This window comes from Tiliqua scincoides, chromosome 2, assembly GCF_035046505.1.
Source record: "Tiliqua scincoides isolate rTilSci1 chromosome 2, rTilSci1.hap2, whole genome shotgun sequence".
NCBI classification, from domain to species: domain Eukaryota; kingdom Metazoa; phylum Chordata; class Lepidosauria; order Squamata; family Scincidae; genus Tiliqua; species Tiliqua scincoides.
The window spans coordinates 163954538-163971296 of NC_089822.1; the positions used below are offsets into that span (position 1 = coordinate 163954538).

A 16759-nucleotide genomic window follows, 5' to 3' on the forward strand; every position below is an offset into this window, starting at 1 on the left:
TTTTTTATTTTTTTTATTTTTTTGGTCACTTGGCTGGGAATCCAAGAAACTGCTGAAAAGAGACTTGATGGAATAAAAGCAACTTGCTGGAGATCACACAGGATACAACTATATTCAACCTTCTTCTCTATTTCCAGTTTTCTTTCTTCTTAATGTGGTTTTTGTCCTTTGTGATATTGCCAAAGGTAATTTAATCTAATCCAGCACTTTGACCCTGCTAGTAAACAGGTTACTAATCTTGGAGAGTTGAATATCAGATATTTGTAAAACATTAACTACTAAAATGAAGAGACTCCGTGAGCCTGTTCTTAGGTAACATTTCTGCTCAACAATACTGTAATTGATTTTTTTTCCCTTCTGGAGGTATCAAGGATATAAAACTTGAATTCCTTTTTGGGGGGTGAGACAATCTGAAGTTCCCCAATTTTGGCTATAGTTTCTTGTTTGACCATGATACTACCAGTTTTAAGTCCTTCTGCCTATGTATCTAACCAGGCTCCCACACTAAAGTTCTTGCTGCTGTCTACATCCTCATGGGTGCATCTGATGTATAACCCTTAATATTTTGTGCAAGAGTTTGTTACTGTCACTGTCTTGTGCAGTATTGCATCATGTCCCTGACAGTCAAGGCTGGTGTAGTCTAGTGTAGTGGCTGAATGAGCTATGAACTAGAATTTCCCCTGTTCAAATCTCACCTTTGTTCCCACAAGGTGACCTTACTCAAGCCACTCTCAGCCTCAATTCCCTACATGCAATATGGAAATAAGAATACTTAGGCCACATCCCTATTCAGATGCTACACCAGTGCCAGTCCAACAATCACTGTATCCTAAGTACACCCAGAAAGGCAGAGGAAGAGGAACATCACAGACCAGACAACACTATGCTGGTGCAAATAAGCCACCCATAAGGAGTTTTGGAGCCTAGCACCAAATGGATCTTTAAATCACCCTTGCTTCTCAAGAAAACCTAGCATTTCAAAGGACATAACAAGTTCAAAGTTCAACATAGTAAGCATTTCAAGAACATAACAGTTCAAAGAAGTAGCAGTGTAGTTTTGACCACTAGGTGGCAAATGACATGTCTCTGCCATCTTCATCACATGGGTGAACAACTAGGGTGGAAGAAGGGATCCCTATCTACTAACAAAGACACATGTGAACCAGTCAAAGGTTGAGGATGGGAGGGGTGGGAAGGGGAGGACCTTGAGGGCAGCCACACACACCAAGATCCTATTCCCCCCCCCCCCATCCTAGTCTGGGAGTCTAGCCCCTAGAAGTCTCCTTAATCTTATGTCAGGTAAGAGCAGGTGTAAGTCCAATGAGACCCATTGTAGACCAGGCTGCCTCCTGGGCTGTCTGGTACCTCCCCCCCCCCCCAATGTAGTGCATGCTCTGTCGGCAGAACTGCATGCTCTGGGCTGGTGAGGGATAGGACTGAGCCTCTAATCACTAAGCATGCAATGAATTTGACTTCACACAAGATAAAGACAAGGAAAAATAGTGTAGGTGAGTCCTTGATGAGACTGTATTCCCTGGAAGAGAACAAGCAGGCAGAGCTCGTCAATCATCAGAGACACAGAAAACAAGAGTATGGGTCTAAAGCGTCTGGCACAGAGGCTATATGAAGAGGCCAGCAGTGGAAGCAATCACCGACTGGTGTACGCAACTGTTTTTGCATGGGTTGCTGGCAATGCCTGCCTGTACCAAGTGCTTTCTCCTGCCAGTGCCCCAAAATGCAGGAATGGAGCCTCTCCTTCCACTAGCTGCAGAATTCTCACTCAAGGTGAGAGGCGGACAAGGAATTCTTGTGAGCCTATCAGCTGTTGCTCATTGTTTGGCTGCCCTGGATCATTCCCAGCATCACATCCCTCATGCTTGCCACCCTAGCTATCCCACTGCAGCACTGGAATCTAGGCCCTCCAAAAAAAGGCCCTTCACACCCAAGGCATGGCCCAGAGTGAATAATAATAATAATAATAATAATAATAATAATAATAATAATAATAATAATATTAACTTTATTTTTATCCCGCCTTTCTCCCCAAAGGGACTCAAGGCAGCTTACAACATATAAAAACATAATTTAAAAACAAATAAAAACATATTAACACATCATAAAAAAAACAGCAGTCAGAGTAAAAAAATAGGTAAAAAGAGCATAGAGCAGCAGCAAGTCATAAAAGAATCAGGCCTGTAAAAAATATTAAAAGATGTTAAAAAGATGTTAAAAGGCCGAGAACTCAGAAGGCCTGTTTAAACAGAAGGGTCTTCAGGCCTCGCCGAAAGGTCTCAAGAGAGGGAGCCATTCTTAAGTCAGGGGGAAGGGAGTTCCATAGCGTTGGTGCCACTACTGAGAAGGCCCTATTTCTTGCAGCCGCCCCACATACCTCCCTAGGCGGCGGCACTTGTAAAAAGGCCTTCTCTGATGACCTAAGAGGACGAGCCGGATTGTACGGGAGCAGGTGATCTCTAAGATACCCTGGTCCAGAGCAGTATAGGGCTTTAAAGGTCAATACCAGCACCTTGAATTGGGCCCGGAAACGAATGGGCAGCCAATGCAGCCGCTGGAGAAGTGAACAGAAGTGAACTTTTCTGTTGCATCTCACTGGGATGTGTTAAGTGCACTAATGGGATCACCATAAAAACATGTGATAATGGACAAGGGTAGATGTCATCTGAACTGGCTCAAATACCTAAGAAACAGCCTACTTTGGAAGAAAGTAAAGAGGGGAAGCACACTTAAAGGAATGTTGCTAGTCAATACTCTAGCAATGATTATGCAAGCAAATAATGAAGGAACAACGATACTGAGAAGTTCTTGCTGGTGCTTTGCATGCGGGAAAGACCTCCACTTTTCTCAGAAAACATTTGGTCACAGTTTTGTTTTCTTAAAGTGGTAAAGTTTGCAAAGAACAGGTGCTTTATTTCCATAGTATTTCCAAGAGTCCTAAAAATGGCTGGCATATACGAGCTCGTAACTCCCATTGGAGCAAGTTAAAAACTCTCTTCTTGTGAGTGTGAGAAGTGGTGTCACTAGGGGGTGCGGGCCACACAGGGTGACACACCAGGAAGATGACACCATTACTGGCCAAAATTTTGTATTTTTGAATAATACTTGGTATTATTGGTATTTTTGAATACTTGGTATTGAATACTTGTTATTTTTGAATAATACCACCATGCTATATATCATTCAATACATCATTTCATGCAGAACGCAGTGAGAGTTATAGCCAAAAACCTAGGAGTGTGGGGTGATGGCGCCTCACCATGCTGACCGCCTGGGGCATTGCCCTGCCCATGGCATGGGAGGCGGTCCATCATGGGGGTGATGTCCTGGCCTCCTATTCCAGGTGATGCAAACCCTAGTGATGCCACTGGATGTCAATTCTTGATGGGTTAGAAAAACAGAGACAGCCACTGAGATGAATCCCTGTGTTTCCTCGGCTTCCCTGCTTCTTCTCTGTGTGTTTCAGCCTATTTTCTCTTGTGTTTGGGGCATTTTAACTCACCAGCAGTGGTCTGTGCCATTCAGCCGTGGTGACCAGCATGCAGCTCTTGTCCCTTGGTTTTGCTAAGGCCATAATAAGCCATGTGGGAGGAGGGAAAGCCCTTTTCTTGCCTTTGAGTCAGGATTCCCACAGAAACCAGAACCTGCTTGCTAACAGGCCCACATTCCCATTGGACCTAACCCAAGAGGGTGGGAACAGGTAGCCAGGTAGTCCCCTCCTCCAATCAGGTAAACTGGTGATGTTAGAGCCAAATGTATGTTGGTTTCATTCCTGCTGCATTCATTCCTAGGATGAATGAATGAATTCCTGTTTGCATTCATTCCTGCAAACATTCCTAGGATTGTTGAAAATTTTCCTGCTTGATGACATCACTTCCAGTCATGACATTCACTTCCGGTGGGTCCTGACAGATTCTCATTCTAAAAAGTGGGTCCCGGTGCTAAATGTGTGAGAACCACTGCACTAGTGGGTTGCAACTGGCAATTTGAGAACCACTACTCTAGGTGAAAGTGAGGGTACTGAATGAGTGAAGGGAAAACAGTCTCTTCTCAGCATCTTTCCTATAGCTTCTCTGAATATTTTGGAACCATTGACTCAGCCCTGCCTATTTATTTTCTGTCTCTAGATCACCTTGGGCATGTAATGGCTTGTAATGGAGGATACAAATGATTCTTCATGTGGTCAAAATACAAAGATCTTAGATCCCTCTCCCTTGCATCTCCAGTCAGTTGAAAGGTGAAGTTCTGGAACAGAGTACTGAAGAACAAGAAGAGCTCCATCCGAGCCAATGCTTCCCCTGGGCACGACTGCTTCCCTGGGAAAGAAAAAGCAGGCAGAGTTAGTCAATCAGTGGAGACCTACAGAGTGTCCAAAATACTCCAAAAAATATACTTTGTATTCTTGGGGCCAGAGCTTGGGGAGTCACATTCCAAGCAAATTGAGCCTGTACTTCTTTGATTATACTGGTATTTTTATGCTGCCTTTCCACTCAGACAGTGCCTAAGGAGACTTAATACTTGAAAAAAAATATAATTCAACATTAAAATCACCAATCAGCCAATGCAATAAAACAGCAGTTAAACCAAAATCGGAGGTTACTGTTGCTACTTCAACTGCTAATCTGCTCTGGGGAAGAGATGTGGTGAGCCAGACATATGCTCCCCAGGTCTTGACCCAACTTAAAGGAACTTAAAGGAACTTAACAGCTCCGTCCTCATCTGCTATTTGTAGACTTCTAGGTCAAGGTCTGACAAATGAAAATACAGACACAGAACTGCTGCGAAAGGACACACACATATTCCCTTTCTTGCTTGTCTTTAGGCAGATCCCAAGCACTCTTCCAGCACCCTGGCACACACGCATCTACTCCTGGGTCTCATCCCACAGCATGAATCTCACTGTTACCTGCTGAAAAAGGCATGAAGTCATCTCTCTTCTGGAACTCGCCCTTCTCATCCAAGAAATGGCCTGGGTTAAACTCCTCTGGTGTCTCCCACCAGAGTGGGTCAAAGTGCAAAGAGGTGAACAGCGGAATGACGGAGGTGCCCTTTAGGGAGAAAATTGGGTTGACATGACTTGTTTCAACATGATTGCTATCTTAGAAATAACTGGTCTTTGAGAAAGATCTTGGGACTCTCTGAGAAGAACATCCACAAAATACACAAACAGCATAATCCTATGCATGCTTACTCAGAAGTAAGTCTCATTGACTCAAGTGGCATTTACGCCCACTGTACCTGAGGTCTGTGCTTCAGGTGAAATGTAATTAAACATTAACTGTCCCACAAGTTTTATGACTGTGCTTTGCCAATGGGCAAGAGACCTCTATGCTTTTCAGAACACTATTTTACATTCTTGGGGAGAGGAGCATACAAATGGCATCATTCTCAGTTCTAAAATATTTTCAGATGTCCTAAAAATGAGCAGTGTTGAGTCACCACTGGGCCATCTTTGAAAATACAACATCACCGCGATGCTTGTTCAAAAGTAGCACAACATGAGAGTAGTACTACTATTTCTAACATTACTGCGTTGGCTCGGTCATGTCGTGAGAATGGATGATGGCCAGATCCCAAAGGATCTCCTCTATGGAGAACTCATGCAAGGAAAGCACCCTACAGGTAGACCACAGCTGCGATACAAGGACATCTGCAAGAGGGATCTGAAGGCCTTAGGCGTGGACCTCAACAAGTGGGAAACCCTGGCCTCTGAGCGGCCTGCTTGGAGGCAGGCTGTGCAGCATGGCCTTTCCCAGTTTGAAGAGACACTTGGCCAACAGTCTGAGGCTAAGAGGCAAAGAAGGAAGGCCCATAGCCAGGGAGACAGACCAGGGACAAACTGCACTTGCTCCCAGTGTGGAAGGGATTGTCACTCCCGAACCCGCCTTTTCAGCCACACTAGACACTGTTCCAGAACCACCATTCAGAGCGCGATACCATAGTCTTTCGAGACTGAAGGTTGCCAACTACTACTATAAATACAGCCTTCATATGAAATTGTATTGTTCTTTCACAAGCACATATAGAAATTCTACATTTAATGCAACCCCCTGAGAACTCTAGATTCAAACCTTTATTTTGTCCTTAACAAAGATATATACTGCAGAAGTCCAAGGATAGAATTTTCAACACAGTGAATAGCAGAAATTTTATGTTATGTTTTAAGGAAATTTTAATTAAAGCAATATGGAATAAATCTGCTCAACAACATTGTATATCCTAACTTTCTGAGTACAAGAGACTGTACTGAGATACTTTCTGAGTCAGCATACCAGAGGGATTTTGTGGCCCCTGAATTCGGTATCACGAGTCACTGCACGTGGGAAGATCTCAGAGCTGAATTTATCATATCGCAGCATCTCATGGACAACTGCATTAGTGAAGGGCATCTTCACACGGTCTTCCATGCTCGGGGGACGGTGGGTACCCACCACCTCAGCGATCTCCTGTTGGACTTTTGCTATAATAAACATATTTTTATTATATAAGAGGTATATATATGAGGAGATAGATTTATATATGTTTTGTTATTGATTAAGAATTTTTTTAGCTGGCTTGAGCTCTGAAAAGGTGGGGGAAAACCTCATCTATTAGCATGAAATTTTTATATTTTTAAACTACAGAATAAAATTATCCTTGCTCAATCACACAGTTCACTGAGACCCATTTCCCACTAACTAGGGTTTCACATGCTCTACCTACTCATCACACTTAAGTTGTGGTGACCTACCATGGGTCAATGCCCTCATAGTGGGCCTGTACCACAAGGCATTGTGAAAAATTCACTGAAACTCACCATCTTATAATCGGTTCTTGTTATTTCGCATACTATTCTCTTTTTAAGCTGCCAGGATGAAATGACAAGGATTCTAAAGATTCCTGTTATTCTTTTTTCCAAGGAAATTGGGTTCTCCTCAAGTATCGGCCTTTTCTCTTCTTTCTCTATGTAAAGGTAATGCCTAACCAAGTCCCATTGCCTTCACTGTTCACCTTACCTTGAATGTGTGGGAATTTGGCCATTGCCAGGAGGCTGTAGAGCAAGGCTTGACTTGTGGTCTCTGTACCAGCAACAAAGAGTCCTAGGACTGCCACAACAAGATCCTCATGACTGAAGATGACTTTATTGTGATACTGGTCCTATTGAAAGTAGATGAAGGGGAAAAGGGAGAATGAAAAATACCACTTGAATGAAGGATGCAGGAGCTGAAACGCCTTAGTCTGCTTCAATCAGTGTCCCAGATGGGATTCGCCTGATATCCCCCCAAATAGTTTAATTCTATCATTTGTATTAACAACCATGGTCTCTCATCTATCTTCCCCCAACAGCACCACAATGCTCTTTAGCAGCCTTACACCTAGAAAGAGGAGCGAATGCAGCAAATGCATGTTATGATTACAAGGCTGGAGAATAGCTTTCATATTTAACTTTAAATGGTGGATGTCACTGAAATTTGGGGTGCTATGAAAGAAAGTCTCCAAACCTTCTCCAACTTGATAAGGAAGCAGTCAATAAAGTCCCTGAGGTTCTCAGGATCCAGGCTCTGCCTATGTGACTTCACCTTCTCATGAATGAAAGTGTACATTTTTTGAGCTTCAGCTGAAATCTTTTTGTGTTTTCCGGGAAAGAAGTCCATAACTTTTGGAAGAGCAGAACATACCTGGAATAGAGATGACACGTACAATTCTGTATCAGATACTGTATCTTGGACTGAAAATTATGTTCCAATATTGTGAGGTCCTTATACTCCCAGAACTAGCATTCGTGCAGCACAATCCTATCTTCTGCTGGAACATGCAGGCTAGGAAGCCTGCACTGTATCCAGCGCAAGATAAGGTGCCAAAGTGGCTCAGCTGAAGGTAAGGGGAAACTCTTCCCCTTACCCCTGGGTAAGCCACCGCAGCCCCAATGGGTCTCCTCAGACTAGCGCCACCTCAGGAGGTGGCACAAGTCCAAGGAGCCACTTCACGCGGCTCAGGGAACGGGGTTGGGATCCGGCATAAGAGCCAGGTCTCAGCCCTGCTTCCTGCTCCCTGCCTGCAGGGAGAACTGCCGGCCACCTGCCCCCCCCAGCCCCAGAATGCCTCCCTCCCATCACACCTCCTCCCTCCCCTGCCCAGACCCTTGCGTTTGCCGAGCTTGGGCAATGCAACCCTCCCTGCCAGAGTCAGTGTGGAGGCTGAATTCAGCCTCCATGGGCCAGCGTGCGTCCCTGCGTCCCTATGGACAAGATCATATAGTTAGCAAGTTCAACACCCTCCCACCCCTACAAGGCAAGACCATCCATACTAGCATTGCAGAAGAGAGGTCCAAAGTTCTATTTTGAGAGTACAACCTCATTATAGCATACACAGACCACTAACAGCTTCTGAACAGTCAGAAACCAATGGATATTATTGCCAAAAAAAAAAAAAGGAAGATAGAATTCAATGTTACTGTTTGAGAAAGTCAATGAATTAAGTAACATAGGGTGCAATCCTAACCCTGATGTCAGTGCTTTCCAGGTACCTATGGGACCATGGGACATGTGGTACCAATGGGTCACGTGCTTCATCCTGCAGTTGGGTGTCACTCACGGAGTCCTCCTCAAAGTAAGGTAATGTTTGCTCCCTTACCTCAGAGCTGGAAAGCACTGACATAAGGGGTTAGGATTGCGCCCATAGGCAAAGAAATAGTTAAGCAATTTATGGATGTTAGTTCATGAGAGTTTTTATATGTCACCAGTGGTATTATACTCCCACAAGAATACAAAATATGTGTGGGAACATTTCAGAAAGAGATTGGAGATGTCATGTGAGACAATTATGTATATTTCGTGGGAATGTAAAGAAGTCCAAATGTCCTGGAACACTATATTTGTGGTCATAGAAAAGGTAATAGCAAACTCATAGATAACCTGCTCTCTCTGCCTAATAGGAAAAGAAATCAATTTTATGGAAACGATGGTTATGTCATTACTACAATCTTGGAGGCATGGAATACATATAGTAAAATGTTAGTTCTTTCTGTACTGCCTGTTGTGGATATGATAAATGATGAGACATTTCAGCTTGATTGACACTTGGAAGACTTTTCAAATTGGCACTGTGCTGGCCCACACAATGTTGTGATGAACCCCTGGGTTTTCACAAGTTCTCCTGTTTCTTTCTGTGTGTTTTATGCCTACTTTCCTGCACTTTGGGTAAGTAACTCACCAGCAGCACTCTATTCCACTCAGTTGCGGGGAACATCACAAGCAAGGACTGCCTCATTTGTTTTGAAATATGCCACAGGCAACAAGGGGAAGAAAAGCCCTACCCTTTGAGTTAGGAATGAGCAGACTGATTAGCTCACATTCCTCCCAGTTCAGGAGGGCAAAGACAGATACCCAGGAGGGCTCCCTCCTCCAATCAGGTAGATAGGTTAGAAAGTAGTAGAAATTGAAAGGGTGGATAGTAAGGGGTGCTACTTAGAGTCATATATGTGAACTTGGGTCACCAGCAGAAGATACAAGGATGGTCTAATAAAGGAAACAACATACCAAACTCTGATGGCATCACATGATTCTACCAGGAGGCCTACTAAATGGCTTTGAGGTCCAAAGTTTAAGCAAGCTACTCTCAGCCAAAAAGATGGGAGGGTGATTATATAGCTCCTTGGCAAACACATAAAGAAGAATATGAGAATACCATTGCCATCTCGTCATAACTTTGAAAGAATCTTGTGGAAACTCTTTACAAGTTTTTATACTTAAACAGAATCAGGAAAAGAAAATGGATGGATTTTCGCAGGGACAGCTCAGAAGAAACAACATACAATTCCTAAGAAGCTACGGAGGAAGTCTGTAAGGTCGGTCACAATCTCCATTTGTTCTAGGAAGGCACTATCCTTGTAGTCAAACCGACTCCCAAAGACAACTGAGCAGATGACATTTGAAACGGCACTTCTGATGGTTTCTCTTGGATCAAAGGCTTGCCCTGCAATGAGAATCAAACAGAGTGAATGAGATCTCTCCCTTAAAGCTATATTCCTAAATTAACACTAAAAGGTTCATCCTGAGGCATTGGAGTATTTCATTACTCTGGTGGACCTTGTGCGGCTGCTATTTCCTCCACCAGACAAAGAGCTTCCTCCTGCACTCGATCAGACATTCTTCTCTTCCCCATTCCAAAATCCCGCAGGGTGGAAAGTGTGAACCGGCGCAGTTCCCGCCATTTGTTCTCATTCGAGTTGACGAATCCTGAAAACAAATCATTAGGAAACAATTTGTCAGTTAAAAAACAAAAAGCAGAGCAATATGTTTCAGGACAAGAGATGGTTCTAGTACTTTCCCAGTTCAAGCTATTATTCTTATTCTTATTCTTATTAACAACAACAATATTTATGTACTTCTTTTCAACAAAAAAATTCACAAAGCAGTTTATAGAAAAAATCAAATAACCGAATGGCTCCCTGTCCCAAAAGGACTCACAATCTAAAAAGATGCAGAAGCTCAACAGAAAACAGCCACTAGAAAAGGCCTTGGAGTGAAAAGGGACAGTTACTCTTACCCTACTAAATATATGAGGAGCACCACTTTAAAAAGTGTGTCCTGCCCAGTCTTTTTGCCTTTTAAACTAAAACTTCCACAAGGTGGTGTTCTTATATTCAATTATCGTAGTAACACAGTGGTTCTCAAACTGGGGTGTTGCAACACCCCAACCAAGGAGCCCTGGCCTCTGCCCCCTTAAGGGGCAGGGAGGGGGGGAGGCAGCAACGCGATCGCCAGGATCGTGTCGCTTTGGAGGGGCGCTGGGGCTTGCTGAGCCTTACCACACCCTGCAACGGCCTCCCAGGGGTGCGGGGAGCCTGCACCAGCCCTCTGCAGGTCTCCCCAACATGCAGAGACAGGCAAAATAACAATCATGACCACTTCCCTGGGAGTTTGAGAACCACTGGTAGTGACAGCTTATTTAAAAACCAGCGATTTCCATGTTCTTGTGTCCCTCAAATTGGAAGAATAACACTAAGAACTGCATTGTGTGTGGATTGTCAGGAAGAGGTTTTTAAAAATAAATTTCTAACCATTTTTATAACACAGTTTACTATTGCATAAGCAAGGCTAACCCAAGACAACTCGCTGCCTGAGGTGACGGGATAGCACCCTTTCATACTACAGTGGGCCCTCTTTATCCGCAGGTTTGACACCCGCAGGTTTGATTCAACATGGGTGCCAATGTATAGTAAATGCTTCCCCACACTTCAGAACACCTTCCAGATGCAACCGGAAGACTTGTCTGGTCGCATTCAAGAGGTCCTTGAGGTCCTCTTCACAGATTCAATTATCCATGGAAATTGGTATCCGGAGGGGGTCCAAGAACAAATCTCCCGCACATACCAAAGGCCCACTGTACTGAGATGGCAGAGGAACTCCACAGTTCCTCCCCTTTGGCACCACCCCTTCATCCTCTCAACATCACTTCCTGCTTTGACTCCTTATGCTTTCCTTGACCCCTTTCCTTCTCTTAATACAACCTTTTTCTCCTTTGTCCTTCCCTCTTTAAACTAGAACAAATCTTTCCACCATGACTTCTAACATTTCTAATTTCTATAACTATCAGGGTAGCTCCACCCATGCAGCCTTGTAACATAGGTGCCCAAGGCGCACTGGCTTTACAAAAGGGCTCGCATGGGGTCAATTCACCCTATGGTGAGCTGCCACACAGGTCATAAATTCGGTCTCTGGTTAAAAATTCAGTTGCATGGTTGCTGTATATTTACCTAGCTCTATGAACAGCTCAGCTGCATATAGAACTAGGAAAATATAGATCTGCAGCACACCTTAAAAAAAAAGACCTAGTGTGTGTTTTTTTTACACTGAATTGCACAGCATTCAATGGGATTGCCCCCAGGACCCCTTGTGATAATGCAGAGAGACCTGAGAGCATGCTTGATTGGCTGGTGGAAAGGGAGGGGACAAGGTAGTACCTGCACAGGAATTTCCTCCTTCCCCCAATCAATAGTCAACCAGGCACCATCTCAAGAGGCAGTCCCTGTGCTTTGCCAGTGCTGATTCAGAGAGAAACCAGCATTTATGAGCAACAAGTGAAACACGTAAAATAGAATCACAGTAGTCTATGAGCCCATCAGCCCCCTTTTCATTCTAAACTGGGGAAGAGTTCAGGAAACCTAACACAAGTTCTAGGGGAGTGGTGGTGGCAGATCGTGTCTGCATTCATCTCCCAAGTGTGGACCATGCAGAGGCAACTGGTGGTCAACTGTGACTACGGCATCCTGTGTGCAACAGGGCAGCTGCTGGTGGCTCCTTGGGGGAAGGGGACTTTTGTTTGCCAGGTTAGGCAGATAGCCCCATTGTGATTTTGCGGCAGCCCTTTTCCCACCGTTGAATCAAGAGTTCCATGTTGGGCCCTGCAGTCTGAAACAGAGAACTCTGGATGCAGAGGAGCAGAGTTCCACTGGTCCCATCTCCCTCCTGCCCCACTCCCTTCCCCTGGCACGCCCCTCCCCATCCTCTAGCCACCTCTCCCTATCCCAGAAGACCTTCTCCCTACCTCCCCTGCCCCCACTCACCTCTCTGCCACCTGGTGGTCTACACGACCACCAGGCAGCGGAGTACTGGCGATCCATTGGCACTAACCCAGCACTGGCTGGCACTGAGCTACCTCTGGTGCTGGGCTGGTGTTGTGGGCTGCAAACATGCTTTACAGTATGTTTGTGACACTCAACACCGGCGGAGTGCCAGCGGTACGTACTCAGGATTGAGCTCCAATATGCAGCCTCATACTGAAGCTGAACATCACCAGTTTCCAAAGTGTGTTTGCGAAACCTGCCCCCTCCCCCCCTCGCTTCCAGCAGCAGCAGTCCTCCATGCCCTGCTTGTGGCTTCCCAGAGCAAGATCACTTCTGGATGGTGACTGATAGACCTGATTAGATTGATCCTCAGTTCTAACCGACAATCAGTGCAGAGAAAAACTGAAGGCCAAAATAACTCATTATTATAGGTAGCTGATTCTGAAGTTCCTGTCCACATTCATTCTTTGCCCCATGTGGACAGATTTCTAAGAAAACAATGGTGGAGACATGAACCAAATAAAAGAAAAAAGAGTGCCTGACCCCAGCTCAGGCAAATCGCAGCTTGTTGTGACTGTTTTTGGAAAATGGCACAGGAGAAAAAATAAGCACTCCCATGCCCTGAGTCACAGTCTTAACTGGAATCACTGCACTCAGTGCTACTTTTCTTTATTTTTCAAACTATTCACAGTTCTCCTGCATCACATCTGGTTCAGTGTACCTTGACCCCTGGACCCTGGGATTTTGAGGGGGATGTTGGAACGCCCACCAAATTCTTCAGCATGACCCAGCAAAGCATCTTTCACTGCTTCATAGCCACAGAGCACAACTGTCGGCTTTGGTCCCTTCCAGACAGTGAAGACAGGGCCATATTTCTCAGTGAGCTGAAGGCAGAATGAAAGGCAAGATCCATTAGCGCAGTTATGACAATGGCTCTTGTATCATTAGCATAAGAAATGGTTGCAGTATTGCTAACTTACTGAATCCACTGCCATAAGGTATAGTAACCAGCATGAGCAGTAATGGCTTGAAAAGAGGATTATACGCATTCATGAAGGTTTGGTCTATCAGTGGTGACATCGCATAATGCTCATACGGATACTCCATGTATAAATGCCGTGTGATCTGGAACACCAGTTGCTGAGGAATTACAGTAGGAAAGCATTAATGCCTTCTTGCCTCAGCTCCCAGCCCCCTTCCACAAGCCTTTGCCCTGTGAAATGTTTTACTCTGCCTTCCACTGAAATAGACCTTGAAACTCAGGTGGATGAGAGACAGCTCAGACACAGAAGAATGACTACTCCAAAAACCCTCCTGATGTAGACTCTTGTTATTTTCACCTCTATTAAATGAATGGCCTGAAAACCCGGCAGCAGCACCCTCCAATCAGCTGTCAAGCACCATTGTTGGGAACTTGACTCAGTGACTCAGACTCGAGTTGTGAAAATGAGTGATTTGGGGTGACTCGGCAACTCATGAGTTGTGTGTGGAAGACTCTGAAAAAGACTCAGGGCAGGGCCCTACTGACTTGGCATTGCCTGTTTCTGGATGTGCTTGTTTACTGTTTTCACTGTGTGAAAAACTTTATGGGGCCAGCATTCCAGCCAGGCGAGCAGCAAGGAGGTTCCAATTAGGAGGCAAGAAAGGGTTGATGCTTTCCTCTTGCTATGAATGGAGGGGAGGCTGGACTGGGCTTTCTTTTCCTGTCTCTGATAGGAAGGAAGGAATGGATGATCATTGCACAAAGGATGGGGATTCTGATATTTTCATTGGCTGAGGGAGAGCAGGATGAAGAGCCCAAGGAGGTTCTTGCCTTACGATTGGCTTAAGAAGACTAGGGAGGGGGAGGAGGCAGGGAACGCAGTTCATAGTGGTAATGCTTTGGGTGGTGGTAAGGAAGGAGCCTCATCGAATGACCAGCAACAGTGGGACTACTTCTGAGTAGGGCTGCAAAGGATTTGGTCATCCTGGTAAACCTCACAGTTGCTCTTGTGACCCTTCTCCCTCTTGTCGCTTCCGTCCCTGCTCTCCCGCCATCTCTCCCACTGCTCCTACCCTGTTTACAGATGGGTGGGACAGCAGGGGAGTGTGTAAAGAGAACTCTGACACACACACACACACACACCCCTTGGCAGCAGCCCCGTTTTTCCACAGTGGGCTTTTTAAAGGGGAGAGGGCAACTCAACTTGAATCCTTTAGAGTGACTTTATGAGTTCTTTTTGACTCGTTTTTGAGTCAAGTTGCAGGAGGGCGGTGACTTGGCAACTCAGTTTGAGTCAAGCCCTGCTGGATTTTCCCATCCCTATCAAGCACCCTCCTACAGCACACACAAAACTTCATAATGCAAGTGGTAAAACTGAACACTAAATAAATCAGCAAAATGGTGATATAGACATCAATGGCTGCAGATGGAATAGAGGAGGGTAGAGCATAGAAGGGAAAAATTAGCTGTGTGTTCTTCAGCTTATCCAGCCTTTCCTCTGATGCAACTACAGTAATATGTTTCCTCTATACCAGGACAGGAAGCAGTGAAAGGGATGACCTCACCTTTGCATAGGAGTTGTATAGAGGCAGGACATCTTTCTGGAAGAGGTTGCCCAGTAACGGCCAGGGAGTGGGTCCTGGAGGCAGCTGCCTTTGCATGTTGTACATTTTAAAGGAGAAGAAGGTGAAGACAACACAGAGAACACATAGAAGGAGAAGAGCTCCTGATTCAGCCACATCCATCTTTCTCGTCACTCTTCTTTTAGTTGGGAATCCAAGAAACTGCTGAAGAAAGACGAGAGGGAACAGAAACTGCTTGCTGGAGATTCCACAAGCCAGAACTTCTTCACTCCTTATTTTCTTTCTGTTCTTTGTCCTCTGTTGGCAAAGGTGCTTTCAACCATGGACTCTGATTCTGCTGCGAACAGCTAAGTAACCCTGCTCTCCTGAATGTTTAGTTATATTTGTAGAAGATTAACAGTCCAAATCATATAGTAACTTGAAGCAGTGCAGACTTCCTGCGCCATCTCCAGAGTTTTGCAAATGGATCATCAAGCACGTTTGTGCTGATTTGGGAGTTGCCTGGGCCAGCGCAGAGACCCACACTGCCTCACCTAGGACAAATCCCACAGCTGTGCCAACCAGAAAAGGTGCGTTTGTGCCAGGTGGTGCAGGGGGTGCAAGAGGGTGGTGAAAGGGTGTTCTGGAGGTGAGGAGGAGGAGTTTCTGGGTGGAGGAAAGCAGAATGGAGAGAACATCAGGCCAGGAAGTGGTGTGATGTATCCTTACCCCCACTTCCAGCCCAGGCAGCCTAAAATGGGCTGCTTGGATTTGCGCCAGCTAAATAGCTGGTGCAGATCTGAGTAGCCCCAAGCGGTAAAAATATCTCCTTACCCCAAGGTGACCTCCAGCCTGCTTCTAACCTGTACTGAATACAGCACAGGCCACTGCAACCTGGCTAAACCAGGACAGGTTAGAAATCTGCCCTTAGGACACAATCCTAACCAACTTTCTAGCACTGAGGTAAGGGCAATGCAGCCTCCCACTCTCAGTCTCAGTTTGCCACCTGCAATATGGAGATATATTTGCTCCTCTTATGGGATTGTTGTAAGGACAACATCAAGACAAAGTATATGATGTGCCTTGCATGCTCAAAACGTTAGACGCTAGTCTAGCCAATTGAAACTCAAACCCTCCAGTCTGAGCTGCAGAATGATGCTCTCTCTCGTCAAGAATCTGACCTGTGGATTCCATTTGTGATTTCTGGATGCCCTGTACAGTATTAGGCATGAACAGAACCAGCAGACCACAACAAAATCCATCTACATGTTCAAACATGTAGGTATACTATCCAGAGTATCCTGCTCCGCTCCTCAAGAAGCGCCAGAGACCTTGCATCGGGTATTGTATGACCAGGGTTACATATTGATGGGATAAGGAATTACCTGAACACCTTTTGATGAGAAGGGCTAGAGTTGCCAAATATCCTCTCTCTAACTCAGAATTAGGAATAAGTATGATCAGAAAGGCAGTGGAGCTCCATGGCTGAACTGGCTTCAGGTGCAGCAAGGGCAAAAACTAATGTGGGGGGAGACAGGATCCTCAAAGAACATCCCTGTGATTATGGTCCCTCACCCACTCTGACTTTCCCCTGAAGCATCTAAATTCAGCCCCAGTTCAATCTAATGGAGTGGCAGAGAGCAGAAAAGGTCCAGC

The 16759-nt window shown here is 45.2% G+C and overlaps 1 protein-coding gene across 1 annotated transcript; it reads right to left on the reverse strand.

The window, feature by feature from the left end:
* Nucleotides 1–4140: 4140 nt before the first annotated feature.
* LOC136638857 (cytochrome P450 2B4-like) lies at nucleotides 4141–15202 on the reverse strand. Its single transcript, XM_066612887.1, has 9 exons — nucleotides 15107–15202; nucleotides 13281–13443; nucleotides 10080–10229; nucleotides 9806–9966; nucleotides 7494–7670; nucleotides 7008–7149; nucleotides 6285–6472; nucleotides 4919–5060; nucleotides 4141–4328 (listed from the first exon to the last, which is right to left on the reverse strand). Exons 1-9 carry the CDS (start codon nucleotides 15200–15202, stop codon nucleotides 4141–4143), a joined length of 1407 nt encoding a protein of 468 aa, XP_066468984.1.
* Nucleotides 15203–16759: the final 1557 nt, after the last annotated feature.

Bases quoted from the DNA above. Each gene is read 5' to 3' on its own strand.
- LOC136638857 (XM_066612887.1), bottom strand. From the start codon at position 15,202: ATGCAAAGGCAGCTGCCTCCAGGACCCACTCCCTGGCCGTTACTGGGC. The intron at 9,967-10,079 runs GTCCACCAGAGT...TTCTCATTGCAG, and splicing joins GGAAATAGCAGCCGCACAAG to GGCAAGCCTTTGATCCAAGA. The intron at 7,671-9,805 runs GTATGTTGTTTC...TCTCTATTCCAG, and splicing joins TCCGTAGCTTCTTAGGAATT to GTATGTTCTGCTCTTCCAAA.